Raw genomic sequence first — 18,510 nt, forward strand, 5'->3', positions numbered from 1 at the left:
GGTCTTATGCCGTATCTAGATCAGTACAATTTTTTTTCTTTTTTAAGAGAGAGATTGACTTCCTTGGAAGGGGACGGCTGACCACTAGGCTAAAGGCCTATTTGATTGACATTAGCTGTGGTCTGATCCCAACCTACATTTTGTTAATGGTTATAAATCGATCCTTCTATAGATTATAGTCATTAGCTGTCTCTTACTTTAAACCCACGATTTGAAAACTCCGTTGTGGAGGAAGAAGAAACTCGTCTAATGTTTGTTATGTTTTTATTTAACACAGTTTGGTAAGAATGAAAGAAAGACGCAAGGAAGAAAAATAATTTGGTTTAATGGATAAACTACGTAGTAACATGTATTATTTGGGAAGTATCGTCATTTGTTTTGATTCTGATTTTGGGATGTTGGATTTTTCTGTTAAGAATGATTTACCGGCTTCTAAGGTATGTAGACTAGTAGTTTTTTATTTTGTTTCTTCGAGAAGCCGAAATTCCTTCATCAGGATTACAAATTAAATGGAAGGGTCTGTCTGTTGTATTGTATTTGTATAGCTTCCTTCTCATATATATATATATATATATAGACGCAACGTTCACCAGCTCCCGCAGTGATCATTGTCAACCATGGTAGCCTGGTTCTTTGTCTCCATCTCCATCTCCATCTCTCTTCTCCTCAAACTCATCTTCAACTATCTCTTTCAAACAAGAAAACCATCTCGAAACCTCCCACCAGGGCCCTATCCTCTCCCCATCATCGGTAACTTGTATTTGTTGCGCAAATCTTTTAATGACCTTCAGTGTATGCTTCAGTCCCTTCATGCCGACTTTGGTCCTATAATCACCCTCCACTTTGGTTCCCGCCCTGCTATTTTCATTGCTGATCGCTTTCTTGCCCACCAAGCCTTAGTTCAAAATGGTGCCATTTTTGCTGACCGTCCTCCAGCTCCTGCTTTAAATGGTAGAGAGCGAGTTGGTATCACCACTGCCCTCTATGGCTCCACATGGCGTGTGCTACGCCGTAACCTTACAGCAGAAATGCTTCATTCTTCTCGTGTGAAATCTTATTCACATGTACGTAAGTTTGTGTTGGAAAGACTCCTTAAACTCCTCAAGGTTCAGTCTAAATCTGGTGATCATCCGGTGCAAGTGGTGGAACATTTCCGATTCTCCATGTATAGCTTGCTAGTTTTCATGTGTTATGGCGACAAGATTGAAGAAAATAAAATCAAGGAAATAGCAGAAGTTGAGAGGAATCTGGTGTTGAGTTTTAGTCGAGTGAGTATGATTTCTATTTGGCCAAGAGTAACAAAGATTGTATTTCGTAAACAGCTGAAAAAATTCTTTCAACTACAAGAAAAATCGAAAGATTTAGTTGTCCCTTTGATACTAGAGCGAAAGAAGGTGAAGGAAGAGAAGTTGAGTGAAGGTGAAAATTATCAGGTCAATAACAAATATGTCTCATGCTACGTTGATACCTTGTTAAATTTGCAGCTACCAGAAGAGAATAGGAACCTTAGTGTGGAAGAAATTCTTGGTTTATGCTCAGAATTTCTCAACGCAGGAACAGATAATACATCCACACTGTTGCAATGGATTATGGCAAATTTGGTGAAATATCCATATATCCAGGAGAAGTTGTTCGTAGAGATTAAAGGGGTCATGGGAGATGATCATGAAGAAATGGTGAAAGAAGATGATTTGCAGAAAATGCCATATCTAAAAGCAGTGATCTTAGAAGGGTTAAGGCGGCATCCTCCCCTTCACTTTTTGATACCTCATGCAGTGAAAGAGGATGTGGTTTTTAATGGTTATTTGATGCCAAGAAATGCAACTGTGAATTTCATGACAGGAGATATGCGAATCGACCCAAAGGTGTGGGAAGATCCAATGTCATTTAAGCCAGAGAGGTTTCTTAGTACTGATCATAATGAGGATGAAGAGGGATTTGATATAACAGGGAGTAAGGAGATTAAAATGATGCCATTTGGTGCTGGAAGAAGGATTTGTCCAGGGTATGCGTTGGCCATACTTCATTTAGAGTATTTTGTGGCAAATTTTGTCTGGAATTTTGAATGGAAAGCTGTAGATGGAGATGATGTCAACCTGGAAGAAAAACAGGAGTTCTCAGTATGGATGAAGCATCCATTGCAAGCCCTTATATCTCCAAGATTTTGATGAGAATACACTCAATTGTATACTTTCAGTAGTTAAAACTTGAAACCTTTCCACTAAACTCTGCTTATGCTTTGCTTGAGCTTGCTGTTACAGTTATTGTAGTGTTTCTTACCAGAAGGAAGGCAAGAATTATCAATTTCAAGAAAAGGAAATCCAAGGTCGCTGCTGCTGCAGTTATTTTTGTTTTCCTTGTTGAATTTTAACCTTTTATTTTCCTGTCATTGTATTCCTTGAGAGTATTTCATTTTTCATATATGCAGTTCTGATGAAGTATTTACCAATTCCAAAGACTAAAAATTCCATGTTTCAAATCTCATGAAGAACTTGAAACCAAGATTGATATTTAAGAAGTAGCTCTGATCTATCTTTTGTTTTTCTATTTATTTTTCTTTTAAATAATTCATCACCGTTTACATACATAATATTTTCTTTTAAACAATTCATCACCATTCACATGCATGATATACCATGCAAAATGAACTTTTACAGCAAAAAACTATTTCAAAAAGAGATTATCATCAACATATTATAGCTCCTAATTTTCTTTTCTGCAGGATGGGATTTCGTCTGAAATTGGGAGGACTCGCCCTTATAAAGCGTTTTATGGTGCTTTCAAGCAAAGGGTCTAACCCTTGATAATGGACATGATCCCTTTCTCCATCATAAGAAGAATTTCATCTGCACAATGAAAAACTGACATTAAGTAAAGGATTCCAAATTTTTCTCACAAAATTTCATTGATGCAACAGAAGCAAGAGCTTTCATGGCACCACATGGTAATTTCCATATATTCCTCCAATAGTAATACATCCGATGACCATTAAGTGGAAAGTTTGAGCATTGGGGCATGCCCCAAACTCCTTGTCTTCAAAGCTTTCTTAGCCTCTTGCATCAGCCTCTTTCTAGAATAAAAATGGTCACACTGTCCCAATCATGTACTATAGGATCCACCTGTAGTCCCATCCTTGATTTCCTCCAAGAACATTTCTTGTGAACGTTATAACTTCAACGTTCCCTCCACATCACTTAACAAGCATCTCAAATTCTACAGTATAACTTCTTGGTATCTTAAGCATACCTCATATCTTGATTCCACATTCGGCTCCTCAAGTATCATTATGAATAGCCCAGGTTCATCAAATTGTCATAACTGCTTGGATCCAGATGAATCCGAGCAGGTGGATGTAGAAGAACTTAACCCAGGGCAATGCATCTCACAAGATCATGCATTACGTTGCTATCTAAGTAACCTAGTCAAATGCATGAGTTGATAATATGGACTGAGGCTGAATGCTCTTTCCAGGACATGATTTATTTCTAAACTCAGTTTATAACTAGCAATTAATTGGATTTTAATTGGTACTTTAAAGAATATTACTGTGCTAGACAATTATTTTAATCCACTGTATTCCTGAAACATGCAATGGAGCTACAACCGCATATAGCTGCACCTCAACAATTGCATTTAACTTAGATTAAGTTTCTAATGAGCATTAAGAGGGCTGTGGGCCAATATATGAAGTACTCAAAAAACCTTAATATGTAGATTTCCTACCTGATATTGTTGGTTTTACAAGATCATCACCCTTTTGTGCACTTTGTGCCGCCTGACATAATATATAAAAAAATTCTCCTTAGGCAGTCTCCCTGGTAAAAAGCAAAAAGATGGAAATTTTAAGTCAAAGGAAAAAGAAAAAAGAAGGATGATGGCTAATCAAGATAAATGATTTATTGCTTAGAAATTAAATTGCTCCAAATTTAGTGAATCATACATAGGTCCCAAACCTTGAGATACACACACTACTAAGAGCAGCCTGGTGGATTTCATCTGTTGCTGGTTACATCAAGAGATGACATCATATTTGTTTCATAAAAGGGCTCATTGAACAAAAGGCTTCAACAAACTTATTTTTTTATTTTACATCTACAACTTCAGTAATCTTATATTGGGTTGAGTACATGTATTAACTTTCTTCTTCCGTGTGAACATTCATGTATTCCAACGGGTGAATGGAACTCAAAAACACAAGGGAGACTTAGAGAAGGGTTTTTTTCTAGGAAGAAACGAGTAATAGTGGTGCCAACTGGCCAGCAGACAAAAATTGTATTTATATACGAAAGAATCCTCAAAGAAACAATTATGCAATGACAAGCATCTCTAACTTAAATGGTTTAAATATATAACTCATTCAGAACCAATAGCACTAGAAAACACACTAGCTAATTCACTTTATTAAAAGTCCAGTAATTACATTTTTGAAACAGGTATCACCATAAAATAAGTCTAGTTTAATTTATAGCATGCATGCTTCTAAGCACTATTTCCCATACACAATATAAGATAAGTAACTAGAAATGCTAGCCTTAAGCATTTGGCTGCAGGATTATGCTTTGACCAACTTTCTACCATTCCCTATGGGCCAATTTGTAGCCTCATTCTCCCAATCTGTTAGAGTTGTCCAGTCCAGGCCATAAGAACATCAAAATCTTTATTCATAATTTTGAGGAGTTATTTATTGACAATTAAGACCAAAGGAGATGCATCCATAAGCTGGAGGCTGGGACTGGATCAATGAAAAATTGAAAGTTAGAAACTTTTCTATCAATGATCCTAAGCCAGCCATAACTTGTTAAACATAGGATACGATGAATTTTTAACATGAAATTCAAGTCAAATGGAACAAGAAAGAGGACTTACAAAATATTTTAGATCTCCGATATGGTTTCCTATCCCCATTCAAAGCTAATCTTATGAATGAGAGAAGTCCAGGGCCAAACAACCAGAGAGGATCACTTCTTGCAAGAAGAATCAACCTAGCCAGAGGATCACCAAATATATGAGCCAGGCAATTCCAAATATAAGCTCATTGATTGGGATACCTACAGCCTTTCTACGGTTTGTGTAATATACAGCCAACCTCTCATCAAGAAGTCCTACAACCATGTAGCAGTGCTTTATTAGGATCATGCCTACAAGATTTTACTGTCCATCCTTCATGCCAAAAGTGAACCAGATTCAGCCAAGAGCCACCTTAACATTTCCGTCCCAAACCATTTCTTTTAAGCATTATCATACAATCATTATCATCCTTCATCTTTCATGCCAGATTAAGCATTGCAAAAAAACATGTTATCATACAATCAAAAGCATGATGGATCCGAAACTTCAGATGAACCTATTTAGCAACATGGTCTTCATTATTTCTCAATATTCCCTTATCAGCTAAGGTTCCTAGGAACTCTTTCAACAACCATATGTGTTAAACTTTATCCAACAAAAGGGAGAAGGGAACCTAATAGTAATTCCTTGCATCCAGGTTAACAACTATTATGAACAAAAACTTCTAACCTTGATCTTCAGCTCTTAGAGAACTCACAGCAACCAAAATTTTCAGTAACTACTCAAAGCTCAAGAAAGCATTGCCATATATGCATTAGACTTGGCTTAAAATTCAATATCTCACTCATCAAATCAGTTTTCCAGTTGTCCATTTATTTCACGCATCAATAAATTGGAATTATCAGCAACACGTTTGCTTTCATAAATTATATAGCTACATAATTCATGCCTGGAGGCTGGTCTTAGTGATTTTAATTCTCTGAGGGGATCTGTGACCACATATTTACTGCATATTTCTTTTGCTGGTTGAACATGCTTCCACCAAAAGTCAGAGAGTGCCAATTTGAGAACATCCCAGTATTCTACATCTCGACATATCCTAAACAAACTGCTTCCTTTAGGAGTCCAAACATAGAAATCCATCCAATCCCGGTCCATGATTTCCATTAAACCCTGAGCTTGTGGAATACAATAACGGGGGATCCGCTTCCAAGGGGAAGCCTTGCTCATATCTCCACCAAAAAAAGGACACTTTATCTCCAATACTCCTCTAAGAGGCAACCCATAAACAAACCTGTCCACTATCCCATCAGGTGAAGCTGCTAACCAACTCTCTTCTGGGTTCATCTTACCATAAACCTGAAATTCAGGAAAAGCAACTGTATTTCCAGTAATCAGCTTGTATCTTTCAAGTGCTTCCTCTTCTTTGATATTGCTCCAAGAGGTAGCCAAGTTACCAGAAAATGGCTCAATTGCCCCAAGTTTCTCTAGCCAGAGTTGAGCCCTTCGACAAGGCCGAAAGCCAACAGCCCCAGCAAATGTGCTTGCTGTCAATTTATGCCTTCTCTGGTCTTGCCAACTTTTGAACCAATGCTGAAGACCACCGGACCGAAGAATAGAATAAGTTTCACCAGGTGCAAATTTCTGATAACAACCAGATTCGCTTGAACTTATTTGAGAAGGGTGATTGAGAAATTGATTACAGGTGATAAGCCTTTCACTAACTGGCTCAAGTATACTGTGGCTGGAATATGTTCTCCTATACTTAAAATTACCCACAAGTAAACCAATGTTATGTATTCTCCTGCTTTTGTAATGTGATACCTGAAAGATTAAGGGAAAGCAATATGCAAGTTCTTCACTGCCCAAGAGGAAAAAAATGGTTTCATTAATTCATTATGAGCGATAGCAAGAATCTATTGATATAAAAAAATTGAGGTAAGAAAGCAATAATCATTAGAAGATTCAACAAAAGCAATAAATTTGTAAAAATTATGGCTTTCTTTTTAGAAAGTGTGTTACAAAAGCAAATAATCATTTTGATGAATTAATTTTTTTTTAAATTAACCTTTTGAATATTAAAACACCTGAAGTTTACATTTACAGAAAACAACTATCAATTATGTTTATATGTATGCTTCATTCAAGCCATTACTCATCTAAGCAAAATATAGTCTAGCTTTTTACACTACTTTTTCTTTTAACAACTTTTCAGGAAGCAAAAATCAAATAGGAAAAAGCAAGTAGCAAAAAATAAATAAATAAATATAAATAAAAAATAAAAAAACCAAACTGAGCCTACAAAAATCAAAAGCTCTGTAAACATATACACAGTCACTGAACTGTTATTTACCATCAGCGCTACCAACCAATAAAAATAAGTTCATTCACCGTGCAAAATGCCCTTCACAATATAATTCAAGAAGACTCTCGCTCCTCAAGAAAGAAACCATAAAAAGCCTTGAATGACAATCTCATATTAATTACTAGAAAATACAAGTGATTGACTTCAAAAGAGACACTTAAAGTTAAAACCAAAAAAAGACAATGTGGGCAAACAAATATGAGAAATATGGGTATTTATGCTAACAAAATAAAATTTCTAAAAAATGGGCTTCTGTGATACTAAATATAGTTCTAAATATGGGTATTTTTCTGTGGCTCTCTACTTCTTTCTTAATTCTTCTTCTAAAGAATTGACAACTTGATCTGTAACACTTTAATTCTTGTGAGAAATAAAACGTTACAATTCATTGAGACAAAAAATCAAACACTTTACATGTTTAACAAAGAATATTAACAAAAAGAAGAATAAATTAATCTATGAGATATAAATAGAGAATTACTAACCATGAAAGCTTGTGAGAAGAACGCTGCATAGAGACTGAGAAATGGGAAAAAGAAGAGAAATAATTTCACACTAATTTCATTTTTTTTATTTATTTAATCTTCCCTTTGAGAAACGAAGAAAATCCCATCTGTTTGGCAACACGATTAGGCTGTACTCTCTATTTTGGTCCAATGAAAAATGCAATCAAGGACAACATTAACAAAACCCAGCCCATCCAATGCAAAGCCCAAGGAACAGATAATAAGAGAAAAGAAAAGAGGATGAAATTTGAAGTTTTAGAAAACTTTTTTTCAACACTATTTTCTAATATATTAGTATTTGTTTTAATGTGCATCACACATAAATATTCCCTGTTCTATCTATTTTTGACTATATAGTTATATATTTTATAAATAGAAAAACTAATAAAGTGTATATTAATAAAAATTTTTATCAACATGTAAAATTTGTTTCAGGGTATAAATTTTATCAAATTAATATAAATTTTATTATTTTTTAAGATAATTAAAATTAAAATTATGAAGATAAAGAAATTTATTGTAAACTTTAACTTTTTTTATTTATCAAATAATTCATTTTTATTTTAAAATTAATAAAAAACTAGAACTTTAACTCTTTTGTATTTATTTATCGAATCAATCCATTTAACAAAAACTTTTAATGAAATTAAAATTCTTATTTATAAATTAGATAAATCTTACTAATAATAAAAATATATTTATAATGGCATTAAGATACATGGTGAATAACAATAATTATTTTCTTAGTTCAAAAGCTTGTTCACATTTATACTTTTATATGTATTAGGTGTTGTAGTCACATACATTACATTGTGAATATTAATTTTTTATTTATTTTTAAATTATAAAATATAAAATATATAATTATATATTATTTGTGAATAACTAAATACATACAAAATGTTAATTTCGTAAGAACTTTTGAAAATTAATGAATTGCTAATTATTAAACAGATGTATAATGATCATCTAATTAACTTGTAATTTTTTTCAAATCAAAATCTTAAACTAATATCAAAATCAGATGATATAACAATCATTTAAAAAGAAGTGTTAAATCTTACGAAAAATACAACGCAAGCAAACAACACTAATTTACAAAACCACTCTACAAGATTTTAAGTTGGCAAGACCATCAGCAAATCAATTAGCCTCTTTTAAATTAAGTTTCTAGTAGGATATGCTTAAACTTAATGTAGATACTTCGTTTAACTTAATTAAAAAGATATACAGCACATTAAATTCCAAGTTAATTGATTATGTTTATTTATTTTTACGATTTAATGAGTATAATTATAATGAAGTAAAAGTTTATAATATTAATTTCATGCAATAACAAATCAATGTCACTTTTTGCGTTTTTTTTTTTTAAATATATAAAATAATATAACACTACAGTTATTAGAATCTGTAATAATCTTTATTAATATCCCTAATATAGCTAAGCTAAACTCAAATTATTGCATATTGTCCACTTTATTTATTATTACTAAAGATGGTAAGGTTTATTTGTTTGGACAAAACTTATATAAAATTTTATAAATGAAATTCATGAAATTATTTATTAGAAATGAATAAATAAAAGTTTTAATAAAAAAAATCCGAATTAATAGATTGATAAAGTTTAATATGAAAATTAATAATATATAAAAATTATTAAAAATATTATTTATAATTCAAATTTAATCTATATTTATTTAAAGATAAAAATTTTATTAATATTCTTACAAAAAAATATCTATTTAATAAATATATCAAAATTTATAAATTTTTTTTAAAATTTTACACTATTGATTTATGTGATAGAATCTTTCAATTTTGATTTATTCATTTGTAACAAAAAATTTCAAAAATTTTATATAAATTTTTTCCCACGTGGTTGCTTTTTGTTTTTATTTTATTAAGGCACGTACTACACGTGAATATGTAGGGCTTCTGAGTCCACATTTTTTTATATGTAAATAGGAAAGACACAATCGCAAGAGCGTCACATGGCATCACGATAGTAACAAAAAATATACAAATATTTTATACAAGAAAGAAGGAAGAAGAAGAAAGAAGAATAATTTGCAGATGCCCCAAATGGCTGAGCATGACCAAGAGGTGAAGCTGGTGGGTGCATGGTACAGCCCATATGTTCACAGGGTGGCCTGAGTGTTGAAACTGAAAGGAATCGATTACGAATTTGTGGAAGAAAATCTGAAGGATCTGAACAAGAAGAGCTCTCTCCTTCTGAATTGCAACCCGGTGTACAAGAAAATCCCAGTGCTTATTCATCATGGGAAACCGATTGTTGAATCTTTATTTATCATTGAGTATATTGATGAGACATGGAAAGACAATCCCATTTTACCCACTGATCCATACGAGAGAGCCATGGCAAGATTTTGGGCTTCCTTCATTGATGAAAGGGTACGATTGTATCTATTTATCATTATTTTTGTGTTGTTGTCTCTGTTAGAACTTAAACATGATATTGTCTGTCTTTTTTATTAAGTTCAACTATTAAAACAATTAATCACTTAATTATCGCTTTATAACATGATTTTAGAGTTAAAGTTTTAATTCAAATTCTAGAAATTTTACCTTTCCTCTTTAATTTTTCTTCTTCAGTATATATCTTGCTAATTGGACTTTATGTGCATTTCTTTTTAAATAATTAAGCTTTTTTTTTTTTTTCAATTTGCATGTTTCTTTTCTATTGAGAGAACGTGGTAGAACTTAAATATAATATAATTGGTTCACTAATTCTTATTAGATTAAACTTTTTGGAAAATCAATTAGAGTTGATAATTTAAAACATAATGTAATGACGTGACACGAATTTTATATGAAAATAAGACATAATGGTGACATGACATAAAATTTTAGTAATAATTATATATGAATTTAATAAATTTAAAAAATATATTTTATATTTTTGTATCACTATAAATTATAACACGTAATTTTTATATAAAATATTATACAAATATATATTTTAATATTTTTCATAATACAAATACACATATCGCTAGATTTAAATTCGATTACTAATTATCTGTCCAACACACTCCTTACTCTTTCCTTTTTTGGAGCCAAAAAATAAGAAATATGAAAAGAAAAGAAAAACGTGTCCCAAATTTATATGTAGATTTGATAAAAATATGGACAATTAGAGGTATCAGAGGTCGGATTACTTGTTTACATATTCTCAATTATATATATTAAGTAATACTTTAATTCGGAATGTCGTATTCAGTTGATACTTGATTTAAACATTCTGATACAAAAAAATCATATAAATATATAGATATCTTGTTCATTACATACGAAATTGTCAAGTATTCTAAATATAACTATTCACTGGACATATGATTATAGTTACTTGAAGGTTCAAGGAGAGTGTTATCTGTTGAAGGAGAGAAGCTAAGGATGGAAACTAAGCAAGTATCAGATGCCATGGGAGTGCTCGAAGGAATGTTGGAGGGTAAGAAATTCTTTGGGGGTGAGAAGATAGGGTTCCTAGACATCGCCTTCGGCTGGATAGCGATATGGTTGGGAGCCATCGAGGAGGTTGTTGGTGTAGAATTCTTCAACCGCCGCAAATTCCCTCTCCTCGAGACTTGGAAGGACAAATTCAAAGAGTTTCATGTTGTCAAAGGCAGCTTGTATCCCACGAAAAAGTTGGTTCGGTTCTTTACAAAGTACCGCCAATCACAGCTAAAATTAGCAGCAAAAAAATGAGATCGATGATGATCGATCAGTAGAAATGTAAGAATGTTAAATGCTATAAAGATCTCTCGATCTCTATGCTTAAGAAAAGTAATGTAAGTTTTGAGCTATCAGTATCATCAATAAAGCAAAGTTGTGTAGCTCAAAAAATTTAATTTATGGAAATAAAAACGTAACGAAAGTTAGAGTCTGAAGGATGATGTTTTAATTTGCAAGTTTATTAGTATAATATTTCATTCATCACTTCAACTTTAAAATGGATGAAAAAGAGAGAAATGAACTTTTTTTTTTAATTAAAGGATTTTATTTATGTATTTTTTTTACAAAAAATGTTATAATTTGAAAATAAAAAAATTGTAAAAGTTAAATTTTAAATTTTAAAATTATTATATCATATTTTAAAAATAATTATATGAATAATTTTTTATTAAATTTAAATTTTTATTTATGTAAACTTTACATGGTGGTTAAGTATATTCTATAAACAATATATATAATTAATAAAAGTAAGTTCATAATAAAAGATTTTTAATTCAACAAATGAGTAAATTTAAGCACTAAGGATGTTTATGGATTACCAAGACAAGCGAGAGCTAGATCAATCGAGTTTTTTTATTTTAATAATCAATGGAGTTCGACTTGATTCACTTATTTAAGAATTACATTATTAAAATAATAAAATATTATTTATATTAATTTTTATTTTTGAAACATATTTAAAAAATAAAAATACATTATTTATTAGTAAAATAATTCAATTCGGATGAATGGAATCCTCAAGCGTGAGTCCTTAGCTGGAGCGCCATGGACACGTCTCTCGTACTAACCACATAAATAGAATATTATTAGGTTATGTTTTGCGTGTTGTTGCGGATTTAATATATTAATTTAATTAATATAAATTTATATTATTTAATAAATATATTAACATTAAATTTATATTAAATATTAAATATATTAATTCATAATTAATTAGATTTAATGAATATTATAAATTAATGATTAATTAAATTCATTTAATTTAATTTTTATTTATAATTAATTAATAGTAAATATAGATTTAGATTTAAATTTTAAATAAAACAAAGGATAAAATACATTTATTTAAAATTAATTACATTTATAAATATAATAAATTTATAAATATTTAAATTTATGAATTGTTAAAATACATTCATCTATAATAAAAAAAAATCTAACATAACAAATGAAAGATGCTTACATGATAAAAATAAAAATAAATCTTACATGATAAATGAATAATACTTGCATGGTAGTATTTACGTGATATAATATTAAAAACAAATGGTAAAAATATATATATGTAATTAAAATTATTTCTTTTCCGATATTTATTCGATTTGGCTATTTTAAACATTTATCATTTCTTATTTTATTAAATGTGTGGGGTAAGGAGCCCTAAATAATTCAATGACATAAATTTTCGTGTCAAAAAAAAAAAACAAAAATGTAAGGGACTTGTCTTTTGCGTACGATTGATTTTATAGGGATCTGTCCACTATTTAGGAAACAACTTTACAGGGTACTTGTTGAAAATGGATGACAATCATTAATGAACGAGCGAGAATTACTCGTAAAATTTATTATTTTTTAAGATAATTAAAATTAAAATTATGAAGATAAAGAAATTTATTGTAAACTTTAACTTTTTTTATTTATCAAATAATTCATTTATATTTTAAAATTAATAAAAAATTAGAACTTTAACTCTTTTGTATTTATTTATCGAATCAATCCATTTAACAAAATTTTTTAATGAAATTAAAATTCTTATTTATAAATTAGATAAATCTTATTAATAATAAAAATATATTTATAATGGCATTAAGACACATCGTGAATAACAATAATTATTTTCTTAGTTCAAAAGCTTGTTCACATTCATACTTTTACATATATTATGTGTTGTAGTCACATACATAACATGTGAATATTAATTTTTTATTTATTTTTAAATAATAAAATATTAAATATATAATTATATATTATTTGTGAATAACTAAATACATACAAAATGTTATTTTAGTAAGAATTTTTGAAAATTAATGAATTGCTAATTATTAAACAGATGTATAGTGACCATCTAATTAACTTGTAATTTTTTTCAAATCAAAATCTTAAACTAATAGCAGAATCAGATGGTATAACAATCATTCAAAAAGAAGTGCTAAATCTTATAAAAAATAACAACGCTAGCAAACAACACTAATTTATGAAAATCACTCTACAAGATTTAAAGTTGGCAAGACCATCAGCAAATCAATTAGCCTCTTTTAAATTAAGTTTCTAGTAGGATATGCTTAAACTTAATGTAGATACTTCTTTTAACTTAATTAAAAGGATATATAGCACATTAAATTCCAAGTTATTTGATTATGTTTATTTATTTTTACGATTTAATGAGTATAATTATAATGAAGTAAAAGTTTATAACATTAATTTCATGCAATAACAAATTAATGTCACCTTTTGCATTTTTTTTTAAATATATAAAATAATATAACACTACAGTTATTAGAATTTGTAATAATCTTTATTAATATCCCTAATATAGCTAAGCTAAACTCAAATTATTGCATATTGTCCACTTTATTTATTATTACTAAAGATGGTAGGGTTTATTTGTTTGGACAAAACTTATATAAAATTTTATAAGTGAAATTCGTGAAATTTTTTATTAGAAATGAATAAATAAAAGTTTTAATAAAAATTTTTTAAATTAATAGATTGATAAAATTTAATATGAAAATTAATAATATATAAAAATTATTAAAAATATTATTTATAATTCAAATTTAATCTATATTTATTTAAAGATAAAAATTTTATTAATATTCTTACAAAAAAAATATCTATTTAATAAATATATCAAAATTTATTAAAATTTTTATAAATTTTATACAATTAATTTATGTGATAGAATCTATCCATTTTGATTTATTCATTTGTAACAAAAAATTTCAAAAATTTTATATAAATTTTTTCCCACGTGGTTACTTTTTGTTTTTATTTTATTAAGGCACCTACCACACGTGAATATGTACGGCTTCCGATTCCACATTTTTTTATATGTAAATAGGAAAGACACAATGCGTCACATGGCATCACGATAGTAAGAAAAAATATACAAATATTTTATACAAGAAAGAAGGAAGAAGAAGAAAGAAGAATAATTTGCAGATGCCCCAAATGGCTGAGCATGACCAAGAGGTGAAGCTGGTGGGTGCATGGTACAGCCCATATGTTCACAGGGTGGCCTGGGTGTTGAAACTGAAAGGAATCGATTACGAATTTGTGGAAGAAAATCTGAAGGATCCAAACAAGAGGAGCCCTCTCCTTCTGAATTGCAACCCGGTGTACAAGAAAATCCCAGTGCTTATTCATCATGGGAAACCGATTGTTGAATCTTTATTCATCATTGAGTATATTGACGACACATGGAAAGACAATCCCATTTTACACACTGATCCATACGAGAGAGCCATGGCAAGATTTTGGGCTTCCTTCATTGATGAAAGGGTACGATTGTATCTATTTTTATCTTACTTTCACTAACATTCTTTATTATCATTATTTTTGTGTTGTTTTCTCTGTTAGAACTTAAACATGATATTGTCTGTCTTTTTTATTAAGTTCAACTTTTAAAACAATTAATCACTTAATTATCGCTTGATAACATGATTTTAGAGTTAAAGTTTTAATTCAAATTCTAGAAATTTTACCTCTCCTCTTTAATTTTTTTCTCCAGTATATATCTTGCTATTTGGACTTCATTTCTTTTCAAATAATTAAGCTTTTTTTTTTTTTGTTCCAATTTGCATGTTTCTTTTCTATCGAGAGAACGTGTTAGAACTTAAATATAATATAATTGGTTCACTAATTCTTATTAGATTAAACTTTTGGGAAATCAATTAGATTTAATAATTTAAAATACGATACAATGACATGACATAAATTTATATGAAAATAAAACATGATGATGACACGATTTAAAATTTTAATAATAATTATGTATGAATTTAATAAATTCAAAAAATATATTTTATATTTCTGTATTGATACTAATTGTAACACATAATTTTCGTATAAAATATAATATAAATATATAAATTTTAATATTTTACATGACACAAATACACATATTACTAGATTTAAAATCGATTACTAATTATCTGTCCAACACCTTCCTTACTCTTTTTCCATTTTTTGGAGCCAAAAAAATAAGAAACAAGAAAAGAAAAGAAAAACTTGTCCCAAATTTACATGTAGATTTGATGAAAATATGGACAATTAGAGGTATAAGAGGTTGGATTACTTGTTCATATATTCTCAATTATATATATTAAGTAATACTTTAATTCGGAGTGTCGTATTCAGTTGATTTTTGGTTTAAACATTCTGATATTAAAAAATCATATAAATATATCGGTATCTTGTTCATTACATACGAAATTGTCAAGTATTCTAAATACAGTTGTTCATTGGACATATGATTTTAGTTACTTGAAGGTTCAAAAAGAGTGTTATCTGTTAAAGGAGACCAGCTAAAGATGGAAACTAAGCAAGTATCAGATGCCATGGAAGTGCTCGAAGGAATGTTGGAGGGTAAGAAATTCTTTGGGGGTGAGAAGATAGGGTTCCTAGACATCGCCTTCGGCTGGATAGCCATATGGTTGGGAGCCATCGAGGAGGCTGTTGGTGTAGAATTCTTCAACCGCCGCAAATTGCCTCTCCTCGAGACTTGGAAGGACAAATTCAAAGAGTTTCATGTTGTCAAAGACAGCTTGTATCCCACGGAAAAGTTGGTTCGGTTCTTTACAAAGTACCGCCATTCACAGCTAAAATTAGCAGCAAAAAAATGAGATCGATGATGATCGATCAGTAGAAATGTAAGAATAATAAATGCTATAGAGATCTCTCGATCTCTATGCTTAAGAAATGTAATGTAAGTTTTGAGCTATCAGTATCATCAATAAAGCAAGGTTATTGTGTAGCTCAAAAAATTTTATTTATGGAAATAAAAAGGTAACGAAAGTTCGTGTCTGAAGGATGATGTTTTAATTTGCAAGTTTATTAGTGTAATATTTCATTTATCACTTCAACTTTAAAATGGATGAAAAAGAGAGAAATGAACTTTTTTTTTAATTAAAGGATTTTATTTATGTATTTTTTTTTTTACAAAAAATGTTATAATTTGATAATAAAAAATTGTAAATGTTCAATTTTAAAATTTAAAATTATTATATCATATTTTAAAAATAATTATATGAATAAATTTTATTAATTTTAAAATTTTATTTATGTAAACTTTACATGGTGGTTAAGTATATTCTATAAACAATATATATAATTAATAAAAGTAAGTTCATAATAAGAAAATTTTAATTCAACAAATGAGTAAATTTAAGTACTAAGGATGTTTATGGATTACCAAGATAAGCGAGAGCTAGATCAATCGAGCTTTCTTATTTTAATAATCAATGGAGTCCGACTTGATTCACTTATTTAAGAATTACATTATTAAAATAATAAAATATTATTTATATTAATTTTTATTTTTGAAACATATTTAAAAAATAAAATTAAATAAAAATATATTATTTATTAGTAAAATAATTCGATTCGGATGAATGGAATCCTCAACCGTGAGTCCTTAGCTGGAGCCATGGACACATTTCTCGTACTAACCACATAAATAGAATGTTATTAGGTTATGTTTTGCGTGTTGTTGCGGATTTAATATATTTAATTAATATAAATTTATATTATTTAATAAATATATTAACATTAAATTTATATTAAATATTAAATATATTAATTCATAATTAATTAGATTTAATGAATATTATAAATTAATGAATGATTAAGTCATGAATAATTAAATTCATTTAATTTAATTTTTATTTATAATTAATTAATAGTAAATATAGATTTAGATTTAAAATTTAAATAAAACAAAGGATAAAATACACTTATTTAAAATTAATTACATTTATAAATATAATAAATTTATAAATATTTAAATTTATGAATTGTTAAAATACATTCATCTATAATAAAAAAAAAATCTAACATAACAAATGAAAGATGCTTACATGATAAAAATAAAAATAAATCTTACATGATAAATGAATAATACTTGCATGATAGTATTTACGTGATATAATATTAAAAACAAATGGCAAAAATATATATGTAATTAAAATTATTTCTTTTCCGATATTTATTCGATTGGGCTATTTTAAACATTTATCATTTCTTATTTGATTAAATGTGTGGGGTAAGCAGCCATAAATAATTCAATGACATAAATATTTCGTGTCAAAAAAAGAAAAACAAAAAAGAAAGGGACTTTGTCTTTTGCCTACGATTGATTTTATAGGGATCTGTCCTCCATTTAGGAAACAACTTTACAGGGCAGTTGTTGAAAATGGATGACAATCATTGATGAAGGCTAGCCACGTGCGAGAATTACTCGTAAAATTAGTTTTGAGGTACAGTTAGAGATTACCCTGCTTAATGGGTTTTGACTCGTTTTTTGTACCAAAGCTTGTTTTACATGAGGGCTATAAATTGTCTTGACGTATAAATTTATAAATTTATTATTAAATATAGGTTTAAAGGATTGTGATTAATTTTTTATTAAAATATGATTAATTATTTAATTAAATTTATTTTATTTAAAAAATTTTTAAAATTAATTTAAATATTTTTAAATAATAAATTTTATCTATAAAATTAAATTTTAGATTCAAAAATATAATTATGCATGAAAAAAATTATAGCACATTCATAGTATTTATTCAAAATATAGTATCATTTTAATTTAAAATTATTTATGCTTTAAACATGTTTATAATTTATCAAAATATTTACTATTGAAAATTGACCTTAAGATTATTCTAATAGTTTGATAGCAAGTTAAGATAATTTTATCACCTCAAGAGTATTCATAAAGATTAGTGTCTTTCCTTGAAGAGACTTCATCGTTGAATTTATTAATAGATTTTATCTAAGAAAATAATTAGTAAAGTCTTTCAATAGTTTAGTAAGATTTATTTTGATACAGATCTTCTAATAGTTTAATGATATTTTATTACAAAATATTTATAAAAT

At 28.6% G+C, this 18,510-nt stretch overlaps 2 protein-coding genes and 2 pseudogenes across 5 annotated transcripts; 3 read left to right on the top strand and 1 right to left on the bottom strand.

The window, feature by feature from the left end:
* The first annotated feature begins 486 nt into the window (after nt 1-486).
* On the top strand, nt 487-2,294 carry LOC111293552 (cytochrome P450 89A2 pseudogene; annotated as a pseudogene).
* Nucleotides 2,295-2,504: 210 nt separating this feature from the next.
* On the bottom strand, nt 2,505-7,784 carry LOC111293554 (uncharacterized). 4 transcript variants are annotated; one of them, XM_089743207.1, is made up of 4 exons: nt 7,639-7,762; nt 4,867-6,612; nt 3,724-3,815; nt 2,505-2,846 (listed from the first exon to the last, which is right to left on the bottom strand). In XM_089743207.1, exons 1-2 carry the CDS (start codon nt 7,639-7,641, stop codon nt 5,641-5,643), a joined length of 975 nt encoding a protein of 324 aa, XP_089599333.1. In that variant the 5' UTR covers nt 7,642-7,762; the 3' UTR covers nt 2,505-2,846; nt 3,724-3,815; nt 4,867-5,640. The 4 variants fall into 4 exon arrangements, 3 of the variants coding, with proteins under 3 accessions (XP_089599333.1, XP_089599332.1, XP_089599334.1); XR_016327403.1 differs by lacking the exon at nt 4,867-6,612 and having other exon boundaries at nt 7,639-7,772; XM_089743206.1 differs by lacking the exons at nt 2,505-2,846; nt 3,724-3,815 and adding an exon at nt 4,387-4,732 and having other exon boundaries at nt 4,867-6,649; nt 7,639-7,784.
* A 1,852-nt stretch (nt 7,785-9,636) lies between these two features.
* LOC111294700 (putative glutathione S-transferase) lies at nt 9,637-11,576 on the top strand (annotated as a pseudogene).
* Nucleotides 11,577-14,445: 2,869 nt separating this feature from the next.
* LOC111294701 (putative glutathione S-transferase) lies at nt 14,446-16,427 on the top strand. The gene is made up of 2 exons (XM_089743209.1): nt 14,446-14,913; nt 15,894-16,427. Exons 1-2 carry the CDS (start codon nt 14,575-14,577, stop codon nt 16,254-16,256), a joined length of 702 nt encoding a protein of 233 aa, XP_089599335.1. The 5' UTR covers nt 14,446-14,574; the 3' UTR covers nt 16,257-16,427.
* Nucleotides 16,428-18,510: the final 2,083 nt, after the last annotated feature.

Source organism: Durio zibethinus, chromosome 14 (genome assembly GCF_047325235.1).
Source record: "Durio zibethinus cultivar Kanyao isolate XHJ-2024 chromosome 14, ASM4732523v1, whole genome shotgun sequence".
Taxonomy (NCBI): domain Eukaryota; kingdom Viridiplantae; phylum Streptophyta; class Magnoliopsida; order Malvales; family Malvaceae; genus Durio; species Durio zibethinus.

Excerpts from the sequence above, each read along its gene's own strand:
- LOC111293554 (XM_089743206.1), bottom strand. The coding sequence starts at position 7,667 with ATGCAGCGTTCTTCTCACAAGCTTTCATG. Across the intron at positions 6,650-7,638 it reads TCTTCTCACAAGCTTTCATG|TGAAGAACTTGCATATTGCT; the intron begins GTTAGTAATTCT and ends CCTCTTGGGCAG.
- LOC111294701 (XM_089743209.1), top strand. The coding sequence starts at position 14,575 with ATGCCCCAAATGGCTGAGCATGACCAAGAGGTGAAGCTGGTGGGTGCA. Across the intron at positions 14,914-15,893 it reads CTTCCTTCATTGATGAAAGG|TTACTTGAAGGTTCAAAAAG; the intron begins GTACGATTGTAT and ends ATATGATTTTAG.